This window comes from Hippocampus bargibanti, linkage group LG14, assembly GCF_051943395.1.
Source record: "Hippocampus bargibanti isolate YZ-2025 linkage group LG14, ASM5194339v1, whole genome shotgun sequence".
NCBI classification, from domain to species: domain Eukaryota; kingdom Metazoa; phylum Chordata; class Actinopteri; order Syngnathiformes; family Syngnathidae; genus Hippocampus; species Hippocampus bargibanti.
The window spans coordinates 12,841,604-12,856,465 of NC_142747.1; the positions used below are offsets into that span (position 1 = coordinate 12,841,604).

The 14,862-nt window shown below is 40.0% G+C and overlaps 1 protein-coding gene across 1 annotated transcript in view; it reads left to right on the top strand.

Annotated features, from left to right (window-relative positions):
• Window positions 1–10,384, top strand: part of lsamp (limbic system associated membrane protein) — a 92,646-nt gene extending 82,262 nt beyond the window's left edge. The window contains exons 7-10 of the mRNA XM_089013607.1: window positions 4,539–4,670; window positions 4,916–5,036; window positions 8,761–8,909; window positions 9,292–10,384. Of these exons, the coding sequence (XP_088869733.1) occupies window positions 4,539–4,670; window positions 4,916–5,036; window positions 8,761–8,909; window positions 9,292–9,389 (500 nt within the window). The 3' untranslated portion in view covers window positions 9,390–10,384. The remainder of the gene's footprint in view (window positions 1–4,538; window positions 4,671–4,915; window positions 5,037–8,760; window positions 8,910–9,291) is intronic.
• Window positions 10,385–14,862: the final 4,478 nt, after the last annotated feature.

Genomic DNA, 14,862 nt, shown 5'->3' on the forward strand with positions numbered 1-14,862 from the left:
GTTTTGGGTAGATACGAACGGGATGTTGAGGTTTTCTTTGGGAGTGACCAGGTTGGATAGGATCACAAAGGAGTACATTAGAGGGACAACTCATATTCGAGGCTTTGGAGAGAAAGCCAGAGAGGCCAGACTGAGATGGTTTGGACATGTCCAGAGGAGAGAGAGTGACTATATCGGGAGAAGGATGCTGAGCCTTGAACTGCCAGGCAGGAGACCGAGAGGAAGACCGAAGAGGAGGTTTATGGATGTGGTCAAAGAAGACATGAAGGTTGCTGGTGCGAGAGAAGAGGATGCACAAAACCGGGATAGATGGAGGACATTGATTCGCTGTGGCGACCCCTGAGGGGAAAAGCCGAAAGGAAAAGAAGAAGACAAACGGGTTAATCAGATGTGTCAGTTCAAAATTGAGCTACAGTGCCTTTCTGAGCGCATTTTCTAAAAATGCAAAGAGAAGAACACCCATGCTTTGATCCACTCAGGGAAAAGACACATCTGGACATGTCAGCAGCTTCGAGAGAAAACTCAGTCAGAGCACATTTAAATTCAAGTCATAAACACTGACTCCCACTCATCGCAATTCTGTGGTGATCGCCACATGTCTGAAAAAAACATTTTCAGTCTCGTACCATTTGTTAGGTGACCACCAGCAGTCGTTTTTGCTAACCAAGTGCCCTTGAGCAATTGCCAGGGCTTCGCGAGTGCATGGCTTAACTCTGAATCTTTGCCACAGCAACAATAAGATCTGCCCAAATGACCAGATTTGGACCACGTCCCAATCACTTCTGCCCGATGATGCAGCTGAATATTTAAATCCTAAACCTTTTAGAATGATTCTTGGCGTGCGTTTTGAGTTTCGATGCTGAGTACCCTTGACCTCTCTCCAAAGCCAGAACGTCACAAATATTGGCCACTTCCCAGGAAAGGTTTTACAAGAATCCCCCCGCCCCTCTGGATGATTACCTCATCTGGCAAACGTTGTCTTCATCTGCCGTTCCACTTAACCATCTATCTTTTTTTTGGTACTGTTTAGGTTTGAGGGGGAACTGGAGCCTATCCCAGCAGATTTTAAGCAAAAACTAGACGACACTCTGGATTAGTAACCTGGCAATCACAGAGCGCATATGGAGATAGACAACTGTGCACAGTCGCGTTTGAAATGCCACTAAGTGTGAATCAAGCGAATGAAGCACTCAACTCTCAGTGACGACAACATGCTCATTTTTGCTCATTTTTCATTCATTTTTGCTTGCTCTCTGACAAGCAAAAAACGTAACAGACATTCAGATCAATCACTGCATACTCATTTACGGTATATGGCTCCCAGCAGGGAATGAGACAAGTGTTGAGATGTTCTGCTTGCTTTGGTCTAATGTGTTGTGTATAGTCACACATATTTAAGTTCCGGGGCGACAGTGACGGAATATATAGCAAGTGTTTTTGATTGCGCTGGTGAAAGTGAAGCTCTCAGAGCCATCTGGGTCAAATCAGTCTCTGTAATCCTTCTTCTTCAGATGTTTGATGATCGCAATGCAGGTTTCTCTATTGTATTGTATATCCAGTATAAAGTGAATTACAAAGACAAGGAGAATGCACAAAATGCAGTTTATTATATTTGGCTGCTGACATGATGAAAGAAGCCAAACTGTATTGATTTCCCTGATGGGAAATGAGTTTTTTTCCATTGCCCGATGGTAACCCGTCGTGGTGCACTTATATTGCGGAAAGTACGGTCATTTTTTCCGGGCTCTACATGAATATACATTTTGTTCCTCTTTGCACCCCCTCACCCCCATTCGGCCATTGGCTTTCTGCAGATTAATGCAAGGAAAAAGACAACAAGAAAATTGTCTTTGTAGCATTTCTCACCACAGACTGGAACATAAATTGATGACCCTCAGAAAGATCAGTTGAAGTAGACACAGAATTGAACAGGACTACCCATCACACATTACTCGTCTCATATAATGGGTCTTGAGACAAGCTGCTTTGAGGAATTTGCTTATGATTACATGTACAAAGTACCGTATTTTCCACACTATAAGGCACACTGCATTACTGTATAAACAACAGTTTTATTATTCTCTCCGAGGTAAAGTATTTGTACTGTCTCTTAACAACAGCAAGGTTAAACATGCCATGCATCATTAATGTCACATAGTGAAGGGGAACCTTTCCTCCATTCAGTAAACACATGCAAAACATTGTGATGCTGATGTGGTAAATTAAATGTTAGTGCAATCACAATGCAGTAACACTTGTAATAATGCAAAGCAATAATAATAATAATAACTCTAAAGCAATAGCATAACAACAAAATGTTGTTAATGTCCTTATTCACAATATGATCAACTTTCGACTTCAACGGACAGTTAGGACGGTGGAAAAAAAATCATGAGCACCATCCTTCCCACACTCGGGGACTTGCACACTGCAAAAACAGAGGGCACGGAAAATCGTCCTTGACCCTTTGCACCCTGCCCACCACCTTTTCCCCTCAGGCAGGCGCTACCGATCCAAATCCAGCAGACATTTATACAGCTTCTCTCGCCTACCCATTAACTCTCTTAATAGCAACCCAAATGTAACGGTATAGTGCCTCTTTGCAAATTTTGGCAATGGTCAGCTTTTGAAAAAAATTGCAGTCTTTTCGGTGCGCCTGATGCGGAAAATACGGTAATTGTTTCAGACTCGGGGGACTCGGAAAATCATTGGATTCAATGTCACTTGTCTGTGAGCAGAGCAAAAGGAGCGTTTTATTTATTGTCTATTCCTGAGTCATTTCCATAAACTGTTATTGGAAGTCAATTACTTTGTTAGACAAAAATGATGGTGCGAGTGCAAATGCAGCGTCAAGCAGTTCTTTTTTAAAAAAAATAGTCACCTGGCTTTTCTCGTTCTTGGTTGCAGTACCCACAGGAGACAAAGTCAATCAAATGTTGAGATGATAAGGATTACATTGTGACGCAGCAGTTAACAATCCCCCCCGAGTCAAAAATACCTCTTTGCAATCATGACTTTCTCACCATCTACTCCGAAATTTAAGGCCATCTAAGGTCTCACAGAAGCCTCTTATATGATTCCATATTACCCCCAGTAAATGCTGCGTTTTGGCTGACAGAAAGCCAGACCGACTTCACCGCACAAAGGAAAGGCTGTTTGCAAAACGTTCATGGAAATGCAATGATGTTTTCGTGTTTGAAATAAAGCATTTTGGAGAACAAATTCAGTCAATTGTTCAAAAAGCAAAGGGATACAGTGGTTCAATTTGTACATTTTGTGTCGAAAGCTTTTTCTTGCTGAAAATAAGTGCTGACTTTTTTTATCCATGAGTCTCTGAATTCTGACCATGTATTCATTCCGTTTTCCCATGGCTTGGATCCCTTCCCATCCTCATCCTCCATTGCCGTCACACACAGTTGCCCCTTTCTCCGGATTAGTGGTGAAATATAGATGTGGCGCAGTATAATTCCCGACTTCATGAGCCTCTTCTAATGTGCATGCTTTGAATTAGTCTCCGATGTCCCCCGGAAACCCTTCAAGGTGGCTTTTTGCCCATTCATGCATCCATGCTCCAAACTCTCCAGAGAAACATTAAGCCTTCTTTTTCATACCAAGGCCGGGCCCATACGCACATAAATTGCGCACACAAACACACACACACGCTCACATTCAATTCCTCTCAGACAAGATTACCCAATTGATCATGATGAATACATAATGCGCAGTTATGCAGGATGCTGTATTCCCGCCTACCGCAACGTGCTCAAAAAAAAATGTGGGAAGTTCTAGCTTTTTTTTAACTCATTCACTACCATTCCCGAATTTATTCGGGTTTTGTTTTTTCTTTGCTTAGGTTCCGATTAAGCACTGGTCAGACCTCTGGCAATGTTTTTCCCTCACAGGAGGGGGGAGCATTTGCCTTTTGTACAACCACCCTCATTTCAAGCTCAGATAACTCTAGACTCATATATCTTAAGAATTAACTATTTTTTTCTGATTAAAGAAGAGAGTCTTAGGTTTCTTACATTGAATCAAATCTTTATGTAGTCCTAAAACTTAATATTATGTGGGTCCTGCAATTCGAATGACAATGACAAAAACCCTGTGGCCGACTTTCTGGCACAAACATGAATTGCCGACAGAACCCCGCACACAATCTTTTTGCATTTACTTTGACCAAAATGGAATAAATGTTTTAATCTGGAAATGAATGAGGCAAACAGTTTTACCTGCTGACCAAATACTATCATCGGGCACATATAAATTTCAACATTTCACTGCACCCAGAATGATAACATAATAAGCTGGTCACTGCACTGACACATGAAAACATAGCTGTCAATCAATTGAATTCACATCAGAAGTCTCTTTTGTTTTTGTGATGTGAAGAAAATTGTAATGGGGTCGCATTGAGCCAAAAAAATACAACAGTGGCTATAGTGAACATAAACTCGGGTTGAATCAGGTCTTCTCTTATTTTTCTATGACTTTGAATCAAGCTAGAAAGTCAACATATCTCATTCATTGTTTCTGTACAGCCGAACCACTGGATGGAGAGGAATACCTGGACATCATCGGCATCACGCGAACCCAAGCAGGTCGCTACGAATGCAAGGCCAGCAATGACGTTGCCACACCTGATGTCAAATACGTCAATGTGATCGTATACTGTAAGTCATCCTGAGGAAGCATTGAGCGAATAGACTCATCGCCAATATTTGTTGGCAGAATAAAGTCAAAAGGAAAGAGTTTGAGATTGGCAGAAGGGAGTGGTGGGAGGGTGTGATGTCGACAGCGTGAACATTTCAAAAGCACTCTTCGGTCCTGTCGATAAAAAAATTAATATTGACTTTTTGGTGACTTAAATGCTGTGACGCATCATTATATCCAACAACATTTGATGTCACCTGTGCAGACGCTCCTACAATAAAGAAAATCCAGAGCACCGAGGCTCAGATTGGCCGGCCAGGGACACTGGAATGTGAAGCCGTCGCTGTGCCCACACCCGAATTTGAATGGTACAGGGATGACAAAAGGTAAGACTTGAAAAATGACATCCAGTTATTGTTGGATTATTTTGATCGTTGGCCCTTGGTTCATTGCTTCGACGGGTGTGTAAAGGAAGGCATATAGAAGGATATGACGTATCAGGAAGTCCAAAATGTAAACAAAAGATTAAAGAGCGATGTTTAGAGATGTTTGTATGGCGAATTACCCCAACAGTTATGCCTTCCAATTTCAAATGAATGAATGAAAATGATTATCTGCACCATTGAAATAACATCAAGGGATGCAAATTGCACACCGTCAAAATGCACTTAATTACATAGCACGGTGTTTTATTCTCGCTTATCACATGCCTGTAGATGATACCTGTCCATGTTAAGCACTTTGTTACAGCTTCAGATGTTGTTGAAGCGCTATATAAAAATGTATTGTATTGCATTGTACTGTATTGTATGCGTGTGATTTCCTTTTATGTTGAAGGGGAATTTGTATTGGATTGGATTAGCCTTTATTAGTCTCGCAGTGGAGAAATGTACATTCCTCAGCAGCAAAGTGATGAAAGTAAGAGCAAAGGACAGGAAAATGTAGAAAAACAAAATACAGGACCTGCTGTAAAGGCAACCACCCTCGCGGTACCATCATGAAGTCAAAACAACAACAAAAAACTAAATACCAAATAATGTGACACAACACAAAAGAAATAGACAGTCATTCAATCCAAAGCACTTTCTGCACACTCTTTGTGGTATGAAGCAGTTCTCGATGAAAGAGGAGAGGATCAAAGTGTCCTTTTCACCAGTGCATCAGGTGTGTCATGGTAAAATGTGCACCTCTGCTACAAGCTAAATGATGAAAGCAAACATAAAGCTGTAGCTTTGACGAAAGCTACAATTCACGAAAAGAGACTGTCTCACATCTCCTGTCCCACGTAAATCCGCTTCAATTCCAAGCCACAACACTTGCACATCCACATCGGCGCTCTGCACTGACACTCCTTTCTTCTCACCGCTGGCTTGCGCAAAAAAAGCACAATCGCTCCAGCGCTGTCCAAGGATGACATTAAATGGCACTGACATTCCTCCCAAATCAAAAACAGTGCTGGCATATTCGTGCTGCCGAAAACACGCAACCGCTCAGCAGAGTCTTCTCCTTGACGAATGTCATGGCCAAAAAAGCTGAAAAACAATCTGTATCCATTCCACACGACGCACAACAATTTAAAATGACCATCGAAAACACAAAAACAACAAAAAAAGCAAGGCGCGTGAGACCACTTGCTGACGGCTGCCTACTCGGGTGCCATATTGGACTTCTTTTTTGCCCCCGTGACTCACTGCTACTTCTGCGGAATGCTTCTAATACTCACATTGCAATGTAAAATTGGTACTTTTTCAAGCAAGGAAGCCAGACTTAACACATGGACAATGCTTACTCGCTCCCTTGTGAAAGTGCAAATTACGCGGGAGAAGCTGATGGTTCAAGTGCGATGGAAGTCTGAAGCGTAATGACTTTATAATGATGGCAGGGACACCTTATTCCAATGTCAAGTGACCCCAAATTCCCTCCACTGTCATTTTTTGGCTCGACCCAAAGTGCACCATTGGAACTTTGAAAAATGCAGCAAAGAAAGATGCTTGGGGGATCTGTCCCAAAATATGATGAACGATCAAGTCTCTAACATGGAGAGAAAGATGTATGGTCATTAAAATATTTGGCATTCGCCGCCATTATCAACCTCCTGGCATGATTTTGTACCCTTCAGCATTTTGGCAATGTGCTTCTTCACAGTTCTTCTCTCAATTTGCATGGAGATAAATTATCTCCTTGGCTATTTATTGTAATGCACCGTCATAATCCCATTGAGTGCCTCCTTAGTTTATTTTCCGGTTTACCACTTTACCCTCTACAATATTAACTCCACTTTTATCTTAGTGCTCATATACTCTTTTTTTTCTTTTTAAAAATGTAGTAAATGTCTGTCGGCCATTTCACACTTGCATCAGTAAATTTCATTGATCCGCAAATCCGTCATCACCCCTTCAAAAAATGAAAAAAAAAAACTTATTCACTGCCAGACGTGCAAAAATGTGTCCCCTCCAGTGACAGCGTTTTTGTCGTTGTCACTTGAATTCCAGGACCCCAGAATATTGAGTTTAAGGACTACATAAACATTCAATCCAGCGTGAAAAAAAAACCGTAGACTCTCTTCTTTCATCAGAAAAAAAGAGTTAATTCCTAAATTATATCAGTCTAGAGTTATATGAGCTTGAAATGAGAGTGGCTGTCCAAAATACAATGCAATACATTCTGTGCATATTGGTTTATATAGCACTTTAACAGCTGAAGCTGGAACAAAGTGCTAACTTGGAAAAGAAGGAAATGCTGCCCCCTTGTGGAAAAGAAAAACATTGTCAGAGACCATGACCGCATTTTATTGGCACCCAAGAATGAAAAAAAACAAAACCTGAACAAATTCGGGAATGGCGCTCTGTCATATTTTCAATTCCCAAATAAATTTGTGAATAGCAGTGAATAAGTTAAATAGAAAAAAGGAAACAAATCTCACTTTGTCATCATTTCTCCTAGCATGTTCAACGTGAGGAAAGAATTAAACACGATACCGTATTTTTTGTGTATTAGGCGCATCAGCAAAAAGTTTTCCAAGTATAATGTATAAAGGTTTTCAAAATATAAGGCACATTACATTGTAAGGCGCTACAGTAGAGGCTGGGGGTACGCTCTACTTCTTCTACAGGGGGAAATGGAGTCGTTGGCTGCTGACAGTAGTTGCCAGACCTGTTGTGGCTCAATATTACTTCACATATAAGGCGCAGGGTCATCTTTTGAAGAAAATAAAGGCTTTTGGGTGCACCTTATACACAGGAAAATACAGCAATATGTAAAAAATTTGAGGGGTGGAGTATGGGGGGGCCAAATTAAAAATCCAATTGCAGTATTATAGCAACATGCCAATGCAAAGTGTCCATTCAGTGAGTGTTCATTCAAACTTCCTCCCGACTCACATGGGTGGACGCAATTCATTCCCGCTGCTCCTATTCTGCAATTGTCATCTGTTATCAGTCGTGCATATCATTTTCATCTCCTCATGGCGCTGTGATTTGTTTGGGTGTCTCAGCTTGTCCGATGGCGCATGTTTTTCATCTTGCCCTCTTGTCATAAAGATGAGACAGCTGCCAGTATTTTTATTTATTTTTTTAATTGAAAGCAACGCTGTGTGCTTTTACTTGGGCTTTTCTTATTTAGCCTCCCATTGGAGGAGCTTAATGTTTTTTTTCATGTTCATGCTCAGTATGTGTCAGCATACACTTCTGGTCCCTCATAGTAGCCAAACATGAGCCAGATTAAATGGACGCACCTTCAATGAACTCTTGCTAATCATGTCAGGGGCTTGATCGGTGCGGAACGTAGAGGATATCCATTAAATTGCGGCTCTAATTGAGTTGTGTGGCATAATGTTGAGGGCTGTTAGCTCATCGGTTATACAGTGAGTCGTGTAAACGGATGTGCCAAATTGTCTTTTATCCTCATCACTAAATTGCATTTCAAAACTGACGTCAGAAACTCGGTGTTACAAGTCAGGATGGGAGCAGCTCATAAATGCTCTCCATTGATGAAATCCACTTTCTACACGACCTTTCAAAATTCAGTTATTTAATATACTGTCGTGCTGAAAAAGTTGTCTCTGGCTTCCTTTCTGAATCCCGTTTGTTTGATCTGTTTTCCTAACTGCAGGCTGTCCACTGCCCAGGGGATCAATGTCCAAATCCTTGGCACTTCTACTATTCTTACAATTTCAAGTGTCACTGAAGAGGATTATGGGAAATATACTTGTGTGGCCTCAAACCGACTAGGTGTCCAAAATTCCAGTGTCTTTCTCTACAGTGAGTATAAAGGCTAATTTTTTTAGCAGGCCATAAACTCCCGTTGAGCTCTCTGAAAGTGCCTCAGTCATTCAAGATGATGACGAATGATATAAAGGTTACTTTGTTTTGTGAGATTTAATGTCTCGTTATTGATTTTCGGGGCAAAACTATTGTATTGCTGAAGATGTGACAAACAAAAAACGTTCTTTCAGGCTTTTATTTATTTAACTTGGATGGAGATTGTTGCGTCTCTGCCGCCACTTGGTGGATAAATAATGTTAATGCAGTCTTTCATCTTTGCTAGCAGTGTCTCAATGTTTTTTTTTTCTCAAAAATTGTTGTAATTTGATTTAAAAATATAACAACAACGCACTAATTATGTCTCTCTGTGTGCGCACAGGACCTGGAACAGGCCAAAACATCAACGGCTCAGCTGGCGTATCTCAATCACAATGGCTCCTTCTGGCCTCCATCGCCTGCCTGCTCTTACAGTGTTAATGCCTAATCCTCTTCCTTCCTTTTTCCTCCCAGTTGGCCTTTGACCTTCCTGTTCACTTTCTCTCCCATTCGCCGACATCCTTATCGCTACCACAACGTTATTTCCCATCCTTACGAACATCTTAGGTGCTGTCAAGCATCACTTGCAAATTCTGTGTCCAGCGTCTGGTTATGATTATGTCACCATTGACGCGAGGAGGGGAAAAAATATTATGAAGGACAGAAGAAGCAAACAGTGCTCTTTTAACAAAATGTGTTGCTCTTTTTTAATATGTACGCACTTCTTTGTTGAAGCTTTCTGTGGCTAGTTTTAAATTTTGTCTTCTTGTATCTTGATGAAATATATGATATTCCACTTAGGAGGATGCCAACAATCAAGTGTCCCAGATCATCTGGCAACATTTTACATCATGTGATATTGAGAGAAGGGTCAGATAATTTCCCAATGCGGCGTTGGTGTTGTCATATGGAGAACGTGTTGTATCCATTGAGAGTATAAACTGATCTGGTGATGAATACCAACATCCATATTTTGTGTCTTTGCAACCTTTTTTTTCCAGCTCCCTGTTTTCTTGCAAACATCCAAAACAATCAATTCTCATGAGAATCGAGTGGGATGTCAGATCAAATGTCAAGCGGTTCAATATTTCCCTGTCACAGAAAAGTCATCTGCCGCTTCCATGATATTTGGAGTTGAAACAAGTTGAAGGGCAGGTACAGGATGCATTTATTTTTTTGTGCCTGAAAACGTTTTTAACTCATTCACTGTCATTCCCGAATTTATTCGAGAATTGAAAAGCATGGCATGGAGCGCCATTACCAAATTTGTTTGTTTGTTTGTTTGTTTTCTTGTGGGGTGCGTCTATCTCTCTAGCTCTCTGTATCTCTCTCTCTATGTCTCTCTGTCTCTGTTGCTGTCTCTGTATCTCTGTGTCTCTGTCCCTCTGTCTCTCTGTCTCTCTGTTTCTGTATCTCTGTATCTCTGTGCCTCTGTGCCTCTGTCCCTCTGTCTCTCTCTCTCTCTCTCTCTCTCTCTCTCTCTCTCTCTCTCTCTCTCTCTCTCTCTCTCTCTCTCTCTCTCTCTCTCTCTCTCTCTCCTCTCTCTCTCTCTCTCTCTCTCTCTCTCTATCTCTCTCTCTATCTCTCTCTTTATATATATATATATATATATATATATATATATATATATATATATATATATATATATATATATATATATATATATATATATCATATTTTTCGCTCCCACAAGGGCAGAGCATTTACCTTTTGTACAGCCGCCCCCATTTTCAATGCAGATAACTCTACAATCGAATAAGCTCAAAATAAACCTTTTTTCTGATGAAAGAAGACCGTTTAAGGTTTGAATTGAATGTTGATGTAGTCCTAAAACCCAATATTCTGCGGGTCCACCAATTTGTGTGAAAATGACAAAAACCCCAGCATTGGAGTGAACACCTATTTGCACACCATCTGGCAGTGAATGAGTTAAAAGTGTCCAATTTCAAGTTTTGGAACGTTATCTTTGTTTTATCATCATATGTAACCGTGCCTGTGTATGCATGTGTGTTTCTGTATTTTAAAACCAAAATAAAAACAGTGCTTATCAATAACATGGATCCAGTAGGGGGTGGGGGCCATTAATAACATCAAACTTGAAAGGCCCAAAATGACAATGAAGTCACAAATTGAGTAGAATGTCACAAAACCACCAAAACATTTTTTGCAGGTCCATATTAATAGAATTTTTGCCACCTGTGCTTGAAGAAAACCCTGTTTTCTCTCGATCCTCACCCTCCACATTTACACATGGTATACATTTGCGAAACCTGCCAAGTGCATCTTCACCACACTCCACATGCTCATATAGTGAACGTAACCATTCAAAATTGTGAGTTTCCTGGTTTAGTGACAACAAACAGGAAACTAGAAAATAAACCATGATCGGGTTTTTTTTTTCACATTCAAAAACCAACTAGACTTCATCCTGAAAGATTCTCACGAGAAAGGGTTGAAAGAAATACTCGGAGGGTCTAATGTAACTGAAATGTACAGTTCATATGAACATTTATTTTTCCTCTGTGATGAGGAAACTTGTGTGCATTGTCTGTGTAACGAGCATCCAACCTGGGCCCTTTGCCATTCGCCTTCACTTCCAGGCAGCTTGAACCCGTGCATTTAGCTTCTGGCTTTTAGTCGATACTGTGACAGATGAAAATTTAGGACCCAATGAATGAATTTCTCATGACATTTTTCTTCTTCAAAGAGTCATTGTTGCTGTTGTCTTTCTTGATTCCACTGAATCTTGCGTTGGTCACTTGCATGTTGTTGGGTCACATTTCCGCTGTTGTGACGACTCCACGTACTGTAATGCATTTTTGTATTTACGCTGGCTTGAGAGTGAGGTGTGCAAAGCTTTCCGCTTCAGTTTAAATTTCAAGCTATTGAAGGTTCTTCTATACAACAAAAACTTTAAAATGACAATTCACAAGTGTAAATATCAACAAAAGAGTTTTGTGAGAGAGAGATTTTTGTTTGTTTGTTTTGAAATGTCTTCATCATCTCACACATTTTGTTTTTGACCAAGAAAACAAAATCTTGACTGATAGAGTAACTGGAATTCCAATGGTCAAGTGTGATGTTTGCTTCATTCATAATGCAGCAGTCATGTCCTCGTGTCCATCTTGGTCTTGTCACAGCCTCACTTTGACTGGGGAAAGCTGACTTTTGTCAGTCAATGAGGAAAAGTGACATTGCCGAGAAATCCACCTTGCAGTAAGAAACCTCAGAGACAACCAAAGAAAAAGTCACATTTGCAATTTTTGCATGGAACAAAATTAGAAAGAACTCCCCAAGTGATATCCTAGCATATTAGCAAGATGGATAGACCAACCACCACATAGCGACAACTCTCACTATCTAATACAAGAGACAGAATACAGTAATCCCTCGTTTATCACGGTTAATGTGGACAGGGACAAAACCGCGTAAGTATCGAACCCTACATCGATTGTTAAATGTACATATATATATATATATATATATATATATATATATATATATATATAGGCCAAATTTAGTGGAACACAGTACATACATACATACATACATACATACAGAAGCACAGTAAATGTTTGTAGTACAGTATAAAACTAATGCAATAACGTAAACAATCCACTGTCAATACACAGTATAATGTTTACAGGTACACTACCGTATAAATTACGTTTTAGACGGCGTCGAGGCTCCTGCAGAAGGCTCGGATGACGATTTACAACGGGTGAGGAACATTGTAATAATTATAATAATAATAATAATAACAATAATAATACATTTCATTTATAAGCGCCTTTCTAAACTCTCAAGGACACTTTACAGTCACATGATATTTTTTTCTGCAGATGAGCAACATCAGCCACACGCGCCAGCGTTCACTCAACCCGGAAGTAATTCAAATAGATGGAAAGCTAGCTAATAGGTAATTAATTGGCTCAACTTTTTCGGCCTGCTCCCCTCATTCATTAAAGGCTCCGAATAGCACTCAATGAGAGCGTTAACATCCTTTTATGTCATGTCCGAGAACCTTTAAGTTTGAAGACTGTGCCAGCTGCACAGCTTTTTCTACCTAAAGCTTTTTCAACCCACTTGTTTTACAGTACTGTACATTAGTGACTTTTGCTGCCATTGGTGGCCTTTTTTTTTAGGTAAAAAAAATCTGTAATGCATCAAGGGCTGCGATAATCTAACCGCGAAGTAGCAAGGGATTACTGTATACCACAAATTGTGGATGTACAAAAGAAAAGGGAAAAGGCACAAAAAATGAGGTTTCTTGTGGTCTTTTAACTACATGACCCGGACAAAGTAAACAGAGACACGTGCTAATCCAAGTCGGCCCGTCATGACTTTCACGATTGAGAATATTGGAAGGGGCAGAAAAGTGCACATAATCGTTTTCATGTAAGAAAACATTTGCAACTCGTTCTAAGAAGGGGGGAAATTGCCTTTTTTTATATTCACAAGTGACGCGTGGGGAATTCAAATCGGAGCTGAAATTTGCATAAAAGAAACAGAAAAACGGTCATGCTGCTCGATTCGTCAATCAAAATTCAATGCAATGACTTTGGGCACAGGCTGAATGTTTGACACAGTCCTCTGTGCGTTTCAGTATGAATGTGAGTAATGTTGTGGCTGGTAAATCAATTTCCATGTGTGTGTATGTGTGCGTGTGTGTGTGTGTATAGGTCACAAAAATGATGTACTCATAGGTTATATGCTTTCTTTATGCACTGATCATTACCCTCAGCAAAGACTGTTGTCTTTCTTTTGTGCCACAGAAACCAAGAAATATTCATCATGAAAATGTCATTTTACCATCTATAGTTTGTTTTGCAAATTGTCAAGTGATTAAAATGATGAAAATGCAAAAATGACATCTTGAAAAAAATAATCTCAGTCCACCCGCAGTTTTTCTGCCAAGTATCCTCTTCAGGGTTACAGGGGAGCCACTGACTCAAGGCAGCGGTCATCCTGAGATAGTTGACGGAGCAAATACGGATAAAAATGTCACATCTTCAATGAACCTTCCAATGCGTGTATGTGGACAGATTACACTGTGAACAGGAACACTATATGACAGAATCGGTTCATCCATCTTTTAAGTTAAAGGATGAGAACTCAATGAACTGTCCTCTGTGTGCGTATAATATACACCGTGATATTTCTACAACAAAATGTAAAAATCAACAAGTCATAAAAGAGCAAGAATTCAATCTGAAACATTTTCACGATGGCATTTGTACTTGGGATCCAATCGAGCATTCAGGAACAGCAATCTCGCACCTTTTAACTTTATTATGGCAAAGGGTAATTGCAGTTTATTCAATAAATAAACATTATGTCATCAATTTAAATGAGATTATTTTCTCAACAGAGAATTTAAAATCAATGTTAGTGTATTTGAATGTGACTAGCCATGTGGTGTAACTTTCTGGGGTGGACACGCAGAATTTTGAATGAAACTGTTGTGTTTATTGCCATGTAACATGCTAATAAAATAATATATGTATTATTACAATCTCTCTGAGAAACCTTTTTGTTGTTGGGAAATAATTGATCCCTAATCACTTTATCACTATGGAGACACCGTCAGGACGGAGAGCCATATTTCCGAATCAGAAAACCTTATTCACTGATATCCACTACTCTTTAATAATTTCAAAGTAATTGATTTTGTTACTAGTGAAGGACAACAGTTTATTAGTCCAATTAATTTTTGTATGAAAAATTGTCGTTATTAATCCAGTTTGTTTGATGGTCTATGTATCGTGATAACGTCCTGTATTGTGGCAGGTAGAACAAGTAAATGCTCTTCTGTTAGTTGGCAAGAAGGGACAAAGACTCGAAATTGATTAATCAAAACTCGCGGTTCAAGACTGTCATCATCTTGACTTGCATCGCGACTCGGGATTCACGT